This window comes from Lonchura striata, chromosome 34 (genome assembly GCF_050655825.1).
Source record: "Lonchura striata isolate lonStrDom1 chromosome 34, ASM5065582v1, whole genome shotgun sequence".
NCBI classification, from domain to species: Eukaryota; Metazoa; Chordata; class Aves; order Passeriformes; family Estrildidae; genus Lonchura; species Lonchura striata.
In genome coordinates, this window is record NC_140736.1 from 5,798,448 (window position 1) to 5,816,585 (window position 18,138).

Below are 18,138 nucleotides of genomic sequence, written 5' to 3' on the forward strand. Positions count from 1 at the left end.
CATGGCTTCCCCACCTTCCTAAAATAAGGAAAATAGCGGGAAAATCCTCAATTTCCTGGGAATTCCACCCAAATTTTTGGAATTTCCCGGGTCCCTGCCCGGTGGGGGTGGGGGAGGGGCGGCAGCTGAGCCGGGGGGGGAGGGGCACAGCGGGAAATTCCCCCCAAAAATGGGGAAATTTTCCCAAAAAATGGGGAAATTCCTCCAAAAACGGGGAAATTTTCGCAAAAATGGGGAAATACCCCCAAAAATGCGGAAATTCCCTAAAAATTCTCCCCAATCCCGGGGGTCTCTCCCCATTCCTGGGGATCACGGAGGAAATTCCCAAAGAATGGAAAATTCCCAGAGAATGGATGAAATTCCCAAAGAACGGAAAATTCCCTGGAACCGAAAATTCCCGGAGAACCCCGGATTTTTTGGGATTCCCCGAATTTTTGGGAGATTCCCGGATTTCTGGGAGATTCCCGGATTTTTTGGGATCCCCTGGCCCCGCCCCCCAGGAGGAAAATTCCTGGAAAATCGAGAATTCCAGGAAAAAAACTTTGGGGGCATTTAATGGAACAAATCAATTTTCCCACAAATTTGGGGTTTTTGGGAATTCCTTCCCCAAAATCCCAGGATTTGTTCCCAAAAGAAATCCCGAGGCTCCGACTCTGAAATTCCGTTTATTGGGGGGATTTTCGGGAATTCTGCGGGGGGGTTTTTAGGGAATTCCAGGAATTCCTGGAATTGTGGGGTGGGAAAAGCCCCCGGGGGTCTCCAGGAGGGATTTTGGGTGAATTTTGGGAGGATTTGGGGCAGGTTCGGGACACTGCTGGGATTCCTGGATTTTTGGGGAATTCCCGGATTTTTTTTGGGAATTCCCGGATTTTTTGGGAATTCCCGTCACTTCTGGAAGTGCTGCAGCAGGTAGTGCTCCCCGGGGGTCTGCAGGAGGGATTTTGGGTGAATTTTGGGTGAATTTTGGGCGGATTTGGGGCGGATTCAGGACGCTGCCAGGAATCCCGGATTTTTTGGGGAATTCCCGGATTTTTTGGGGAATTCCCGGATTTTTGGGAATTCTGGTCACTTCTGGAAGTGCTGCAGCGGGTAGTGCTCCCCGGGGGTCTCCAGGAGGGATTTGGGGCGGATTTTGGGTGAATTTGGGGCGGGTTCGGGGCGGATTCGGGACGCTGCTGGGAATCCCGGATTTTTTGGGGAATTCCCGGATTTTTTTGGGAATTCTGGTCACTTCTGGAAGTGCTGCAGCGGGTAGTGCTCCCCGTAGGTCTGCAGGAGGGATTTTGCGTGAATTTTGGGTGAATTTTGGGCGGATTTGGGGCGGGTTCAGGACGCTGCCGGGAATCCCGGATTTTTTGGGGAATTCCCGGATTTTTTTGGGAATTCCCGTCACTTCTGGAAGTGCTGCAGCAGGTAGTGCTCCCCGTAGGTCTGCAGGAGGGATTTTGGGTGAATTTTGGGTGAATTTTGGGTGAATTTTGGGCGGATTTGGGGCGGGTTCGGGACGCTGCCAGGAATCCCGGATTTTTTGGGGAATTCCCGGATTTTTTGGGAATTCCCGTCACTTCTGGAAGTGCTGCAGCGGGTAGTGCTCCCCGTAGGTCTGCAGGAGGGATTTGGGGCGGATTTTGGGTGAATTTTGGGTGAATTTGGGGCGGATTCAGGACACTGCTGGGATTCCCGGATTTTTTTGGGAATTCCCGGATTTTTTGGGAATTCCCATCACTTCTGGAAGTGCTGCAGCGGGTAGTGCTCCCCGTAGGTCTGCAGGTGCCGCTCCAGCTCGTCCCGCTGCCGCCGCAGCCGCGGGGGCATCTCCCGGTAAACGTCGGAGAAGAGGAAACGCGGCGGCGGCTTCGGCTCCCGCTCCGCCTGCTCGAACGCCTCCAGCACCTGCGCACAATTCCCGGTTTTCCAGCACAATTCCCCATTTTCCAGCACAATTCCCCATTTCCCAGCACAATTCCCCATTTTCCAGCACAATTCCCCATTTTCCAGCACAATTCCCCATTTTCCACCACAATTCCCCATTTTCCAGCACAATTCCCCATTTCCCAGCACAATTCCCCATTTTCCAGCACAATTCCCCATTTCCCAGCACAATTCCCCATTTTCCAGCACAATTCCCCATTTTCCAGCACAATTCCCCATTTCCCAGCACAATTCCCCATTTTCCAGCACAATTCCCCATTTTCCAGCACAATTCCCCATTTTCCAGCACAATTCCCCATTTTCCGGCACAATTCCCCATTTTCCAGCACAATTCCCCATTTTCCACCACAATTCCCCATTTTCCACCACAATTCCCCATTTTCCAGCACAATTCCCCATTTTCCACCACAATTCCCCATTTTCCAGCACAATTCCCCATTTTCCGGGCGGAATTCCCCATTTTCCAGCACAATTCCCCATTTTCCAGCACAATTCCCCATTTTCCAGCACAATTCCCCATTTTCCAGCACAATTCCCCATTTTCCGGCACAATTCCCCATTTTCCGGGCGGAATTCCCCATTTTCCACCACAATTCCCGATTTTCCACCACAATTCCCCATTTTCCGCCACAATTCCCCATTTTCCAGCACAATTCCCCATTTTCCACCACAATTCCCCATTTTCCACCACAATTCCCCATTTTCCAGCACAATTCCCCATTTTCCAGCACAATTCCCCATTTTCCACCACAATTCCCCATTTTCCAGCACAATTCCCCATTTTCCAGCACAATTCCCCATTTTCCAGCACAATTCCCCATTTTCCGCCACAATTCCCCATTTTCCAGCACAATTCCCCATTTTCCGCCACAATTCTCGATTTTCCAGCACAATTCCCCATTTCCCGGGCGGAATTCCCGATTTCCCGGGCGGAATTCCCGGTTTTCGGGCGGAATTCCCGATTTCCCGGGCAGAATTCCCTGTTTTCCGGGCAGAATTCCCGATTTTCCGCCACAATTCTCGATTTTCCAGCACAATTCCCGATTTTCCGGGCGGAATTCCCGATTTCCCGGGCGGAATTCCCGGTTTTCGGGCGGAATTCCCCATTTTTTAACCCAATTTCCCCATTTTCCAGGCAGAATTCCCAATTTTTGGGCCGAATTCCCGATTTCCTGGGCAGAATTCCCAGTTTTCAGGCAGAATTCCCGATTTCCCGGGCAGAATTCCCTGTTTTCCGGGCAGAATTCCCCATTTTTGGGCCAAATTCCCGATTTCCCAGGCAGAATTCCCGATTTCCCGGGCAGAATTCCCCATTTTTTAACCCAATTTCCCCATTTTCTGTCCGAATTCCCGATTTCCAGGGCGGAATTCCCGATTTCCCAGGCGGAATTCCCGATTTTCCGGGGCGATTTCCCGATTTTTTTAACCCAATTTCCCGCTTTTTCAGCCTGAATTCCCCATTTTCCAGCACAAATTCCCGATTTTCCAGCACCAATTCCCACTTTTTTAACCCAATTTCCCAATTTTCCAGCCCGAATTCCCCATTTTCCAACCCGAAGTCCCGCATTTTCAGCCCGAATTCCCGATTTTTTAACCCAATTTCCCCATTTTCCAGCGCCAATTCTCCACTTTCCAGCGCAAATTCCCGCATTTTCAGCCCGAATTTCCACTTTTTTAACCCAATTTCCTGATTTTCGAACCCGAATTCCCGATTTTCCGACCGAATTCCCACAAACTTCCCATAAATTTCCCACCCAAAACCTCGCCCCAAACCCCGTGGATTTTCCCCCAAAATCTCGATTTTTTTTCCCACCCCAAACTCCACGGATTTTCCCCCAAACTCCGCGGAATCTCAATTTTTTTCCCACCCCAAAATCCGCTGATTTTCCCAAAAAAATCTCGGTTTTTTCCATCCCCAAAACCCTGGGATTTCACCCCAAAACCCCGATCATTTCCCAGCCCCAAAACCCTGGGATTTCCCCCCAAAACCCCGATCATTTCCCAGCCCCAAAACCCTGGGATTTCCCCCCAAACCCCAATCATTTCCCAGCCCCAAAACCCTGGGATTTCACCCCAAAACCCCGACAATTCCCAACCTCCAAAACCCTGATCATTTCCCAGCCCCAAAACCGCGGGATTTCTCCCCAAAACCCCGATCATTTCCCAGCCCCAAAACCGCGGGATTTCACCCCAAACCCCCGATCATTTCCCAGCCCCAAAACCCTGGGATTTCACCCCAAAACCCCCGACAATTCCCAGCCCCAAACCCGCGGGATTTCTCCCCAAAACCCCGACAATTCCCAGCCCCAAACCCGCGGGATTTCACCCCAAAACCCCGATCATTTCCCAGCCCCAAACCCCCGACATTCCCAGCCCCAAACCCGCGGGATTTCACCCCAAAACCCCGATCATTTCCCAGCCCCAAACCCGCGGGATTTCTCCCCAAACCCCCGATCATTTCCCAGCCCCAAAACTGCGGGATTTCTCCCCAAAACCCCGATCATTTCCCAGCCCCAAACCCGCGGGATTTCACCCCAAAACCCCGACATTCCCAGCCCCAAAACCCTGGGATTTCACCCCAAAACCCCTGACATTTCCCAGCCCCAAACCCGCGGGATTTCCCCCCAAAACCCCGACAATTCCCAACCCCAAAACCCCGGGATTTCACCCCAAAACCCCCGATCATTTCCCAGCCCCAAAACCGCGGGATTTCTCCCCAAAACCCCTGACATTCCCAGCCCCAAAACCGCGGGATTTCACCCCAAACCCCTGACATTCCCAGCCCCAAAACCGCGGGATTTCACCCCAAACCCCCGATCATTTCCCAGCCCCAAAACCGCGGGATTTCTCCCCAAAACCCCGATCATTTCCCAGCCCAAAACCCTGGGATTTCTCCCCAAACCCCTGACAATTCCCAACCCCAAACCCCTGACGTTTCCCAGCCCCAAAACCGCGGGATTTCTCCCCAAAACCCCGACATTCCCAGCCCCAAACCCGCGGGATTTCACCCCAAACCCCCGATCATTTCCCAGCCCCAAACCCCTGACATTCCCAGCCCCAAACCCGCGGGATTTCACCCCAAAACCCCGACATTCCCAGCCCCAAAACCCTGGGATTTCTCCCCAAACCCCTGACATTTCCCAGCCCCAAACCCCTGACAATTCCCAGCCCCAAAACCGCGGGATTTCTCCCCAAACCCCCGACATTCCCAGCCCCAAACCCGCGGGATTTCACCCCAAAACCCCGATCATTTCCCAGCCCCAAACCCGCGGGATTTCTCCCCAAAACCCCGACAATTCCCAGCCCCAAAACCCTGGGATTTCACCCCAAAACCCCGATCATTTCCCAGCCCCAAACCCGCGGGATTTCTCCCCAAACCCCTGACAATTCCCAGCCCCAAAACCGCGGGATTTCTCCCCAAAACCCCGATCATTTCCCTGCCCCAAAATCCGTGGATTTCTCCCCAAACCCCGATCATTTCCCAGCCCCAAAACCGCGGGATTTCTCCCCAAAACCCCGATCATTTCCCAGCCCCAAAACCGCGGGATTTCTCCCCAAAACCCCTGACATTTCCCAGCCCCAAAATCCTGGGATTTCACCCCAAAACGGGACCATCTTGCGGGAGCTCTGGCGCCACTGCTGCTCCTGCCGCTCGTCCCACCAGGCGCGGCGCTGCAGGAAGAGGCGCAGCCGCGAGATCGGGTGGTCCTGCTTGTCCCAGTAGTTCACCTCGTCCACCGAGCGGTACGCCGAGCTGTCGTCGCTCGTGCTGTGGTGCCCGATTCTGGGGCGAAAAAACGGGATTTTGGGAAAAAAATACGGGGTTTGGGGAAAAAACGGCAAAAAAACGGGGAAAATGGGAAAAAATCGCATTGGAAATGGGAAAAATCGCATTGGGAATGGAGAAAAACCCATTGGAAATAAGGGAAAGCTGAGCTGTCGTCAATCGTGCTGTGGTGCCCGATTCTGGGGCGAAAAAACTCGATTTTGGGAAAAAAATATGGGGTTGGGGGAAAAAACGGTAAAAAAATGGGGAAAATGGGGAAAAACGGGGGGAAATGGGGTAAAATCCCATTGGGAATGGGGGAAAACTCATGGGAAATGGGGGAAAGCCAAGCTGTCGTCGCTCGTGCTGTGCTGCCCGATTCTGGGGCGAAAAAACGGGATTTTGGGAAAAAAACACGGGGTTGGGGGAAAAACCTGAGATTTGGGGTAAAAACCCGAGATCTGGGGTAAAAAGTAGGGTTTTTGGTAGGAAAAGCAGATTTTTTAGGGAAAAAAGCGGGGTTTTTGGGGAGAAAAGGGGAATATTTTGGGGATTCCAAAGCAGGGCAGCAGAGCAGGATTTTGGGGTGAAAAGCAGAATATTTTGGGGTGAAAAGCAGAATCTTTTGGGGCGAGAAGCAGAATATTTTGGGGTGAAAAGCAGAGTATTTTGGGGTGAAAAGCAGAATATTTTGGGGTAAAAAGCAGAATCTTTTGGGGCGAGAAGCAGAACATTTTGGGGTGAAAAGCAGAATATTTTGGGGCGAAAAGCAGAATATTTTGGGGTGAAAAGCAGAATATTTTGGGGTGAAAAGCAGAATATTTTGGGGCAAAAAGCAGAATATTTTGGGGTAAAAAGCAGAATATTTTGGGGCGAAAAGCAGAATATTTTGGGGTGAAAAGCAGAATATTTTGGGGTGAAAAGCAGAATATTTTGGGGTGAAAAGCAGAATATTTTGGGGTAAAAAGCAGAATATTTTGGGGCGAAAAGCAGAATATTTTGGGGTGAAAAGCAGAATATTTTGGGGTAAAAAGCAGAATATTTTGGGGCGGGAAGCAGAATATTTTGGGGTGAAAAGCAGAATATTTTGGGGTGAGAAGCAGAATATTTTGGGGCGAAAAGCAGAATATTTTGGGGTGAAAAGCAGAATATTTTGGGGTGAAAAGCAGAATCTTTTGGGGTGAAAAGCAGAATATTTTGGGGTGAAAAGCAGAATATTTTGGGGTGAAAAGCAGAATCTTTTGGGGTGAAAAGCAGAATATTTTGGGGTGAGAAGCAGAATATTTTGGGGTAAAAAGCAGAATATTTTGGGGTGAAAAGCAGAATATTTTGGGGTGAGAAGCAGAATATTTTGGGGCGGGAAGCAGAATATTTTGGGGCGAGAAGCAGAATCTTTTGGGGTAAAAAGCAGAATATTTTGGGGTGAAAAGCGCGGGTTTTGGCGCACCGGTAGGTCATGGCCTCGATGAGGAAGGGCCGGTTCTCGGCCACGGCGCGGCGCCGCGCCTCCCGCGTGGCGTTGAACACGGCGAAGACGTCGTTGCCGTCCACGCGCACCGAGGGCAGCCCGTAGCCGGGGCCGCGCGCCGCTGCGGGCGGGGAACACCGGGATGGGGAAAAGGCAGGAAAGCGGCGCAGAAAATCCCGGGAAAATCGGCGAAAAAACGCGAAAAAACGCAAAAAAAATAGCAAAAAAAAAATCACAGAAAATTCCAGAAAAATCCACAAAAAAATCAGTGAAAAAACCGTGAAAAATCGCAAAAAATCGCAAAAAAAATCACAGAAAATCAGCGCAGAAAATCCCGGGAAAATCCGCGAAAAAACGCGAAAAATCGCAAAAAAAATCGCCAAGAAAATCGCAGAAAATCATCACAGAAAATCCCAGGAAAATCGGCGAAAATACGCGAAAAAACGCAAAATAAATAGCAAAAAAAATCACAGGAAATCAGCGCAGAAAATCCCGGGAAAATCGGCGAAAATACGCGAAAAATCGCTAAAAAAATCGCAGAAAATCACAGAAAATTCCAGAAAAATCCACAAAAAAATCAGTGAAAAAAACGCGAAAAATCGCAAAAAATTGCAAAAAAAATCGCAGAAAATTCCAGAAAAATCCACAAAAAAATCAGTGAAAAAACCGTGAAAAATCACCAAAAAAATTGAAAAAAAAAATCGCAGAAAATCATCGCAGAAAATCCCGGGAAAATTGGCGAAAAAACGCAAAAAAACGCAAAAAAAAATCGCCAAAGAAATCGCAGAAAATCCGAGAAAAATCCAGAAAAAAATCCGCGAAAGAAACGCGAAAAATACGCAAAAAAATCGCAAAAAATCGCAAAAAAAAATCCCAGAGTAAACCGCAAAAAATAGCAAAAAAATTGCCAAAAAAATCGCCAAAAAATCCCCCCAAAATCCCCCAAAAACCTCAAAAAAATCCGCAAAAAATCCCAAAAAAATCCCTGAAAAACCTCAAAAAAACCCTAAAAAAATCCCCAAAAAATCCCCAAAAAATCCCCAAAAATCCCCCAAACCCCCCAGTACCGATGCCGTTGCTGCGGTACTGCCCGGAATTCCCCCAAAATCCCCCCAAATCCCCCAAAATCCCCCAAATCGCCCCGAAATCCCCCCAAAACCCCCCAAAATCACCGAAATCTCCCCAAAATCCCCTGGAATACCGATGCTGTCGCCATGGTACTGCCCAGAATTCTCCCCAAAATCCCCAAAATCCCCCCAAAATCCCCCAAAATACCAATGCCGTCGCCGCGGTACTGCCCCAAATCCCCCCAAATCCCCCCAAAATCCCCCCAAATCCCCAAAATCCCCCAAACCCCCCCAAATACCGATGCCGTCGCCGCGGTACTGCCCGGAAATCCCCCTAAAATCCCCCAAAATCCCCCCAAATCCCCCAAATCCCCCCAAAATCCCCCAAAATCCCAAAATCCCCCCAAATACCGATGCCGTCGCCGCGGTACTGCCCGGAATTCCCCCAAAATCCCCCAAAATCCCCCAGAATTCCCCCAAAATCCCCCAAAATCCCCCAAAATCCCCAAATCCCCCCCAAAATCCCCCCAAATCCCCCCCAAATCCCCCCAAATCCCCCCGAAATCCCCAAATACCGATGCCGTCGCCGCGGTACTGCCCAGAAATCCCCCAAATCCCCCAAATCCCCCCAAACCCCCCAAAATCCCCCCAAATCCCCAAATACCGATGCCGTCGCCGCGGTACTGCCCAGAAATCCCCCAAAATCCCCCCAAATCCCCCCAAAATCCCCAAAATCCCCCCAAAATCCCCCAAAATCCAAAAATCCCCCCGAATACCGATGCCGTCGCTGCGGTACTGCCCGGAATTATCCCCCAAACCCCCCAAATCCCCCAAATCCCCCAAATCCCCCAAATCCCCCCAAAATCCACCCAAATCCCCCAAATCCCCCCGAATACCGATGCCGTCGCCGCGGTACTGCCCAGAATTCCCCCCAAAACCCCCAAAATCCCCCCAAAATCCCCCAAACCCCCCCAAAATCCCCCCAAAATCCCCCAAATTCCCCCAAAACCCCCCAAAATCCTGGAATACCGATGCCGTCGCCGCGGTACTGCCCGGAATCCCCCCTAAACCCCCCAAAATCCCAAAATCCCCCCAAAATACCGATGCTGTCGCCGCGGTACTGCCCGGAAATCCCCCTAAAATCCCCCAAAATCCCCCCAAACCCCCCAAAATCCCCCCAAAATCCCCAAATCCCCCCCATACCGATGCCGTCGCCGCGGTACTGCTCGGCCGTGGGCGTGGAGATGGCGTAGCCGTTGTTGCGGCAGAAGAAGACGATGGGGCACTCCAGCGTGGCGGCGAAGTTGAAGCCGGCGTGCGCGTCGCCCTCGCTGGCCGCCCCCTCCCCGAAGTAGCAGACCACCGCCCGGCTGGCGTCCGCGCGCTTGATGGCGTACGCCGCGCCCACCGCTGCGGCTCGGGGCGAGAAACGGGGATTTTGGTTAAATCCGGAGTTTGGGGGGTGGGGGTTATGGGGGGGATGGGGGGTTGGGGGAAAAAATGGGGTTTTTGGGGAGGAAATGGGGGGGTTTGGGGAGAAAAAATGGGGTTTTGGGAAAAAAATCGGGAGTTTGGCGGGGGGAAATGGGATTTTTATAGGAAAAAATGGAGTTTTGGGGGGAAAATGGGGTTTATGGGGGGGAAATGGGGTTTATGGGGGGGAAATGGGGGGGTTTGGGGAAAAAATGGGGGGGTTTGGGGGGAAAATGGGTTTGGGGAGAAAAAATGGGATTTTGGGCAAAAAATCGGGAGTTTGGGGGGATGGGGGTTATGGGGGGGGATGGGGGTTTATAGGGGGGAAATGGGGGGGTTTAGGGGGGGAAATGAGAAATTGGGAAAAGGGGTTTTGGGGGGAAAATGGGTTTGGGGAGAAAAAATGGGATTTTGGAAAAAAATCGGGAGTTTGGGGGGGGAAAATGGGGTTTATGGGGGGGAAATGGGGTTTATGGGGGGGAAATGGGGGGTTTGGGGTAAAAATGGGTTTTTTGGGGAGGAAATGGGGGAGTTTGGGGAGAAAAAATGGGGTTTTTGGGGGGGAAATGGGTTTGGGGAGAAAAAATGGGATTTTGGGCAAAAAATTGGGAGTTTTGGGGGAAAAAAAGGGATTTTAAAGGGAAAAAATGGGGTTTTTGGGGGGAAAATGGGATGTTGTGGGGAAAAATGGGGGATTGGGAAAAGGGGTTTGGGGAGAAAAATGGGAGAATTTGGGGAGGAAAGGGGGAAATTTGGGGGAAAAGGGGAATTGGGGGTAAAAAGGGGCCCGGGGACAGGGGCGGGGCCAGGGGCGGTGGGCGGGGCCGGGGGCGGGGCCAGGTGTGGTGGGCGTGGCCAGGTGTGGTGGGCGTGGCCGGAGCGCCGCCAGGTGTGGTGGGCGTGGCCAGGTGTGGTGGGCGGGGCCAGGAGCGCCGCCAGGTGTGTTGGGCGGGGCCGGGGGCGGTGCCAGTTCCGGGGGCGGTGCCAGGGGCAGTGTCAGGTGTGGCGGGCAGTGCCACGGGGCGGTGCCAGGTGTGGTGGGTGGGGCCAGGTGTGGCGGGCAGTGCCGGGGGCAGTGCTAGGTGTGGCGGGCAGTGCCGGGGGCGGTGCCAGGTGTGGTGGGCGGGGCCATGGGCGGTGCCAGGTGTGGCGGGCAGTGCCGGGGGCGGTGCCAGGTGTGGTGGGCGGGGCCAGGTGTGGTGGGCAGTGCCACGGGGCGGTGCCAGGTGTGTTGGGCGGTGCCGGGGCGGTGCCAGGTGTGGCGGGCAGTGCCACGGGGCGGTGCCAGGGGCGGTGCCGGGGGCGGTGCCAGGTGTGGTGGGCAGTGCCGGGGGCAGTGCCAGGTGTGGCGGGCAGTGCCACGGGGCGGTGCCAGGGGCGGTGCCGGGGGCGGTGCCAGGTGTGGTGGGCAGTGCCGGGGGCAGTGCCAGGTGTGGTGGGCAGTGCCACGGGGCGGTGCCAGCTCCGGGGGCGGTGCCCAGGTGCGCTCACCTTGCGGGATCTGCGTGGCCAGCGGCGAGGAGATGGTGACGAAGTGGCGCTGGGCGCAGCCGTAGTGCACGGGCATCTGCCGGCCCTTGCCCGGGTCGCGGGCGTTGCCGTAGCACTGCGCCATGAACAGCTCCAGCGGGTACCCGCGGTACAGCAGCACACCTGGGCACGGGGGGCGCACCTGGGTACGGCTGGGGATGGCTGGGTACACCTGGGGTACAGCTGGGTACGGCTGGGTATGGCTGGGTACACCTGGGGTACACCTGGGTATGGCTGGGGCACACCTGGGCACACCTGGGTACAGCTGGGTACGGCTGGGGATGGCTGGGTACACCTGGGTACACCTGGGTACAGCTGGGTACGGCTGGGGATGGCTGGGGCACACCTGGGTACACCTGGGTACAGCTGGGTACGGCTGGGGATGGCTGGGTACACCTGGGTACACCTGGGGTACAGCTGGGTACGGCTGGGTATGGCTGGGTACACCTGGGGTACAGCTGGGTACGGCTGGGATACACCTGGGGTACACCTGGGGTACAGCTGGGTACACCTGGGTACGGCTGGGTATGGCTGGGTACACCTGGGTACACCTGGGTACACCTGGGGTACACCTGGGCACACCTGGGTACGGCTGGGGATGGCTGGGCACACCTGGGTACACCTGGGTACGGCTGGGATACACCTGGGTACGGCTGGGGATGGCTGGGCACACCTGGGTACACCTGGGTACGGCTGGGATACACCTGGGTACGGCTGGGGATGGCTGGGGCACACCTGGGTACACCTGGGTACAGCTGGGTACGGCTGGGATACACCTGGGTACGGCTGGGGATGGCTGGGGCACACCTGGGTACACCTGGGTACAGCTGGGCACACACCTGGCACACATGTATCACACCTGGGCACACCTGTCACACACCTGTCACACACCTGTCACACCTGGGCACACACCTGGGCACACACCTGTCACACCTGGGCACACACCTGTCACACCTGGCTCACCTGGCACACACCTGTGCCCACCTGGGTACAGCTGGGCACACCTCAGTCATCCCTGTGTCACACTCATGTCACACCTGGGCCCACCTGGCACACACCTGGCACACACCCGTGCCCACCTGGCACACACCTGGACACCTGTGCCCACCTGGCACACCTGGCACACCTGTGCCCACCTGGCACACCTGGCCCAGCCGGTCTCACCTGCCTCGCGGTACTGGCCGAAGACGAGGTCGTTGGCGTCGAGGGCGGCGGCGCTGCCCACGTGCGTGCCCTCCTCGCCGTAGTTGGTCATGTAGAACGAGATCCGGCCCTGGCGGGCACAGGTGGGCACAGGTGGGCACAGGTGAGCACAGGTGGGCACAGGTGGGCACAGGTGGGCACAGGTGGGCACAGGTGAGGGCAGAGGTAGGGAAAGGTGGGCACAGGTGGGGAAAGGTGGGAAAGGTGGGCACAGGTGAGCCCTCAGGTGGGCACAGGTGAGGACACAGGTGGGCACAGGTGGGCAAGGTGGGCACAGGTGAGTACAGGTGGGCACAGGTGGGCACAGGTGGGCACAGGTGAGCACAGGTGGGCACAGGTGAGCCCACAGGTGGGCACAGGTGGGCACAGGTGGGCACAGGTGGGCACAGGTGGGCACAGGTGAGCCCACAGGTGGGCACAGGTGAGGACACAGGTGGGCACAGGTGAGCCCTCAGGTGAGCACAGGTGAGGACACAGGTGGGCACAGGTGAGCCCTCAGGTGGGCACAGGTGAGGGTACAGGTAGGGAAAGGTGGGCACAGGTAGGGAAAGGTGGGAATGGTGGGCACAGGTGAGGGCACAGGTGGGCACAGGTGGGCAAGGTGGGCACAGGTGAGGACACAGGTGGGCACAGGTGAGCCCTCAGGTGGGCACAGGTGAGCCCTCAGGTGGGCACAGGTGAGGGTACAGGTAGGGAAAGGTGGGCACAGGTAGGGAAAGGTGGGAAAGGTGGGCACAGGTGAGGGCACAGGTGGGACAGGTGGGCACAGGTGAGCCCTCAGGTGGGCACAGGTGAGTACAGGTGGGCACAGGTGAGTACAGGTGAGCCCAGGTGAGCCCTCAGGTGAGCACAGGTGGGCACAGGTGAGGGTACAGGTAGGGAAAGGTGGGAATGGTGGGCACAGGTGAGGACACAGGTGGGCACAGGTGGGAAAGGTGGGCACAGGTGGGAAAGGTGGGCACAGGTGAGGACACAGGTGGGCACAGGTGGGGGGACAGGTGGGCACAGGTGGGCACAGGTGAGTACAGGTGAGCCCTCAGGTGGACACAGGTGGGCACAGGTGGGCACAGGTGGCAAAGGCAGGGAAGGCGGGCACAGATGGGCAGAGGTGGGCACAGGAGGTCACCCAGGTGTGCCAGGTGAGCGCCCAGGTGTGCCCAGGTGTGCCCAGGTGTGCCCGTCGTGCCCGGCCGTACCTGGCGCTGGGACTCGTAGAGGATCCGGTCCATGGTGTTGAGCAGGGTCATGGTCCGGTAGAGCTTCAGCACCTCCTCCCGGGGCAGCTGCGGGCAGGTGGGCACAGGTGGGACAGGTGGGCACAGGTGGGACAGGTGGGCACAGGTGGGCACAGGTGGGACAGGTGGGCACAGGTGAGCCCTCAGGTGGGCACAGGTGGGACAGGTGGTACAGGTGGCACAGGTGGCACAGGTGGGACAGGTGGGTACAGGTGAGCCCTCAGGTGGGCACAGGTGAGGGCACCTGGGCACCTGTGAGCACCTGGGCAGGTGTGGCACCTCCTCCCCGGGCAGCTGCAAGGGGCACAGGTGGCACAGGTGGAACAGGTGGAACAGGTGGGCACAGGTGGGACAGGTGGAACAGGTGGGCACAGGTGGGCACAGGTGGGACAGGTGGGCACAGGTGGCACAGGTGGCACAGGTGGGACAGGTGGGACAGGTGGGACAGGTGGGCACAGGTGGGACAGGTGGGACAGGTGGGCACAGGTGAGGGCACCTGGGCACCTGTGAGCACCTGGGCAGGTGTGGCACCCGTGCCACGTCACCTGTGCCAGGTGTGTGTTCCCTGTGCCAGGTGTGTCAACTGTGCCATGTGACCTGTGCCATGTTACATGTCTTAGGTATGTTACCTGTGCCAGGTGTGTTCCTGTCCCGTGTTCCCTGTGCCAGGTGTGTTACCTTTACCATGTTACACGTCTCAGTTGTGTTCCCTGTCTCAGGTGTGTGTGTTCCATGTGTCCCGTGTCACGCGTGTTACCTGGGGATCCTCCGTGTCCCGCAGCACGTGTCCCTGCCGGTCCATGACGCGGTACACGGGCCGTGTGTGTGTTACACGTGTGCGTGTCCCGTGTCACACGTGTTACCTGGGGATCCTCCGTGTCCCGCAGCACGTGTCCCTGCCGGTCCATGACGCGGTACACGGGCCGCGTGTGTGTTACACGTGTGCGTGTCCCGTGTCACGCGTGTTACCTGGGGATCCTCCGTGTCCCGCAGCACGTGTCCCTGCCGGTCCATGACGCGGTACACGGGCCGTGTGTGTGTGTGTGTTACACGTGTGCGTGTCCCGTGTCACGCGTGTTACCTGGGGATCCTCCGTGTCCCGCAGCACGTGTCCCTGCCGGTCCATGACGCGGTACACGGGCTGTGTGTGTGTGTGTTACACGTGTGCGTGTCCCGTGTCACGCGTGTTACCTGGGGATCCTCCGTGTCCCGCAGCACGTGTCCCTGCCGGTCCATGACGCGGTACACGGGCCGTGTGTGTGTTACACGTGTGTGTGTCCCGTGTCACGCGTGTTACCTGGGGATCCTCCGTGTCCCGCAGCACGTGTCCCTGCCGGTCCATGACGCGGTACACGGGGATCCCGGCCAGCACCTGGGGCTGGATGAACTCCAGGCGCTCCGAGAACGCGGCCGAGGCGCCCGGGAACTGCGGCCGCTCCTCGGGGGGCTCCTGGGGTCACGCGGGGGTCACGGGGTCATGCAGGGGTCACACAGGGGTCACGGGGTCACGCAGGGGTCATGGGGTCACACAGGGGTCACACAGGGGTCATGGGGACACCGAGGCGCCCGGGAACTGCGGCCGCTCCTCGGGCGGCTCCTGGGGTCACACAGGGGTCACGGGGTCATGCAGGGGTCACACAGGGGTCACGGGGTCACACAGGGGTCACGGGGTCACACAGGGGTCACAGGGTCGCACAGGGGTCACACAGGGGTCACAGGGTCGCACAGGGGTCATGGGGACACACGGGGGTCACAGGGTCACGCGGGGGTCACGGGGTCACACAGGGGCCACGGGGACACCGAGGCGCCCGGGAACTGAGGCCGCTCCTCGGGGGGCTCCTGGGGTCACACAGGGGTCACACGGGGTCACACAGGGGTCACGGGGTCACACAGGGGTCAGGGGGTCACACAGGGGTCAGGGGGTCACACAGGGGTCGTGGGGACACCGAGGCGCCCGGGAACTGCGGCCGCTCCTCGGGGGGCTCCTGGGGTCACACAGGGGTCACGGGGTCACGCGGGGGTCACGGGGTCACGCAGGGGTCATGGGGTCACACAGGGGTCAGGGGGTCACACGGGGGTCACGGGGTCACACAGGGGTCACGGGGTCATGCAGGGGTCACAGGGTCACACGGGGGTCACGGGGTCACACAGGGGTCACGCAGGGGTCACACAGTGGTCCCCTCATTATCCCCTCCCTTTCCCCCCTTTTTGTCCTTTTTTTCCCCATTTTGGCCCATTTTGTCCCTTTTTTCTCCCTTTTTGTCCCTTTTTCCCCTTTTTGTCCCTTTCTGTCCCCATTTGTCCCTTTTTGTCCCTTTTTTCCCCTTCTTTCCCCCTTTCCCCCCTTTTTGTCCCTTTTTGTCCTTTTTTTCCCCATTTTGGCCCATTTTGTCCCTTTTTTCTCCCTTTTTGTCCCTTTTTTCTCCCTTTTTGTCCCTTTTTTCCCCTTCTTTCCCCATTTTCCCGCCTTTTTTCCCCTTTTTGTCCCAGTTTATCCTGGTTTTTCCCAGTTTTTTCCCATTTTTGTCCCTTTTTTCCCCCTTTTGTCCCGGTTTGTCCCCGTTTGTCCCTTTTTGCCCCTTTTTTTCCCTTTTTTCCCCTCTTTGACCCTTTTTGCCTCAGTTTATCCTGTTTTATTCTGTTTTGTCCCGTTTTTTTCCCCATTTCCCCCCTTTTTTCCCCCGTTTTGCCCCGTTTTCTCCCCTTTTCTCCCAGTTTACCCCGTTTTATCCCAGTTTTATCCTCTTTTGTCCCGTTTTTTCCCTGTTTTTCCCCTTTTTGTCCCAGTTTATCCCGTTTTATCCCGGTTTAATCCCATTTTTTCCTGGTTTATCCCAGTTTATCCCAGTTTTATCCCATTTTATCCCATTTAACCCCTTTTTTCTCCCGTTTTCTCCTGGTTTATCCCGGTTTACCCCGTTTTATCCCACTTTTCTCCCATTTTCTCCCATTTTTATCCCGTTTTCTCCCATTTCCCCCCCGTTTCCCCCCGTATTCCCCCATTTTTACCCATTTCCCCCCCGTTTTCCCCCGTTTTATCCCAGTTTTTCCCCATTTTTCCCCGTTTTTCCCCATTTCCCCCTGTTTCCCCCCGTATTCCCCCGTTTTTCCCCAGTTTTCTCCCGTTTTCTCCCGTTTCTATCCTGTTTTATCCCAGTTTTCCCCCGTTTTCTCCCATTTTCTCCCGTTTTTATCCCGTTTTATCCCAGTCTTATCCCGTTTTCTCCCCTTTTCTCCCGTTTTTATCCCGTTTTAACCCAGTTTTATCCCGTTTTCTCCCGTTTTTCCCCAGTTTTCTCCCGTTTTCCCCCGTTTTTTCCCGTTTTATCCCGTTTTATCCCAGTTTTCCCCCGTTTTCTCCCGTTTTTATCCCGTTTTATCCCAGTTTTCCCCCATTTTCTCCCGTTTTTATCCCGTTTTATCCCAGTTTTCCCCCATTTTCTCCCGTTTTTATCCCGTTTTATCCCGTTTTATCCCGTTTTTATCCCGTTTTAACCCAGTTTTATCCCGTTTTTATCCCGTTTTATCCCAGTTTTCCCCCGTTTTCCCCCGTTTTCTCCCGTTTCTATCCCGTTTTCTCCCGTTTTCTCCCGTTTCTATCCCGTTTTATCCCAGTTTTATCCCGTTTCTATCCCGTTTTCATCCCGTTTTCCCCCAGTTTTATCCCGTTTTCTCCCGTTTCTATCCCGTTTTCTCCCGTTTCTATCCCGTTTCTATCCCGTTTTCTCCCGTTTTATCCCGTTTCTATCCCGTTTTTATCCCGTTTTCTCCCGTTTTCTCCCGTTTTTATCCCGTTTTATCCCGTTTTCTCCCGTTTTATCCCGTTTTCTCCCGTTTTCTCCCGTTTTCCCCCGTTTTCCCCCGTTTTCCCCCGTTTTCCCCGTTTTTTCCCCAGTTTCCCGCGCTCACCGCCGTGCTCCGGAGCCGCCTCGGTTCGAGCCCCGGGAGGCGCCGCCACCGCAGCGCCCTCAGCGCCGCCATCTTGTCCCGCTGCGAGGGGGCGTGGCCTCGCGCTGATTGGTCCATCCAGGGGGCGGGAGGCGTTGGCCACGCCCCCCGACCGCCTTATAAGGAAGGCGTGGCCACGCCCACCGCGCGCCGCTCCGCGTTGGCCACGCCCACAAATCGCCATATAAGGAACCTGAGGGTGGCCACGCCCCTTGATTTACATAAAATGGGAACCTGGTTGGCCACGCCCACTAATTACCATATATGGTGGTGGTGGTGGCCACGCCCCTTGAGCGACATCGGGGAGGGGTCTCGTTCTGACCCGTCCCCAAATTCCCCCCAAACCCCCCCCAAATTCCCCAAATTCCCCCCAAATTTCCCCAAACCCCCCCACCCCAAACCCCCCTCCAAATTCCCCCAAATCCTCCCCAAATCCCCCCACCCCAAATCCCCCCACCCCAAATTCCCCAAATCCCCCTCCCCAAATTTCCCAAACCCCCCCCAAATCCCCCAAAT

At 55.8% G+C, this 18,138-nt stretch overlaps 1 protein-coding gene across 7 annotated transcripts; it reads right to left on the reverse strand.

Annotated features, from left to right (window-relative positions):
- Positions 1-646: 646 nt before the first annotated feature.
- Positions 647-17,821, reverse strand: BCKDHA (branched chain keto acid dehydrogenase E1 subunit alpha). 7 transcript variants are annotated; one of them, XM_085564845.1, is made up of 10 exons: positions 17,584-17,821; positions 14,972-15,124; positions 13,636-13,722; positions 12,401-12,509; positions 11,198-11,359; positions 9,437-9,643; positions 7,146-7,287; positions 5,545-5,716; positions 1,763-1,893; positions 647-1,429 (listed from the first exon to the last, which is right to left on the reverse strand). In XM_085564845.1, exons 1-10 carry the CDS (start codon positions 17,804-17,806, stop codon positions 704-706), a joined length of 2,112 nt encoding a protein of 703 aa, XP_085420971.1. In that variant the 5' UTR covers positions 17,807-17,821; the 3' UTR covers positions 647-703. The 7 variants fall into 7 exon arrangements, with proteins under 7 accessions (XP_085420971.1, XP_085420973.1, XP_085420972.1 ...); XM_085564847.1 differs by having other exon boundaries at positions 9,437-9,649; positions 17,584-17,668; XM_085564846.1 differs by lacking the exons at positions 14,972-15,124; positions 17,584-17,821 and adding an exon at positions 14,432-14,965 and having other exon boundaries at positions 9,437-9,649.
- Positions 17,822-18,138: the final 317 nt, after the last annotated feature.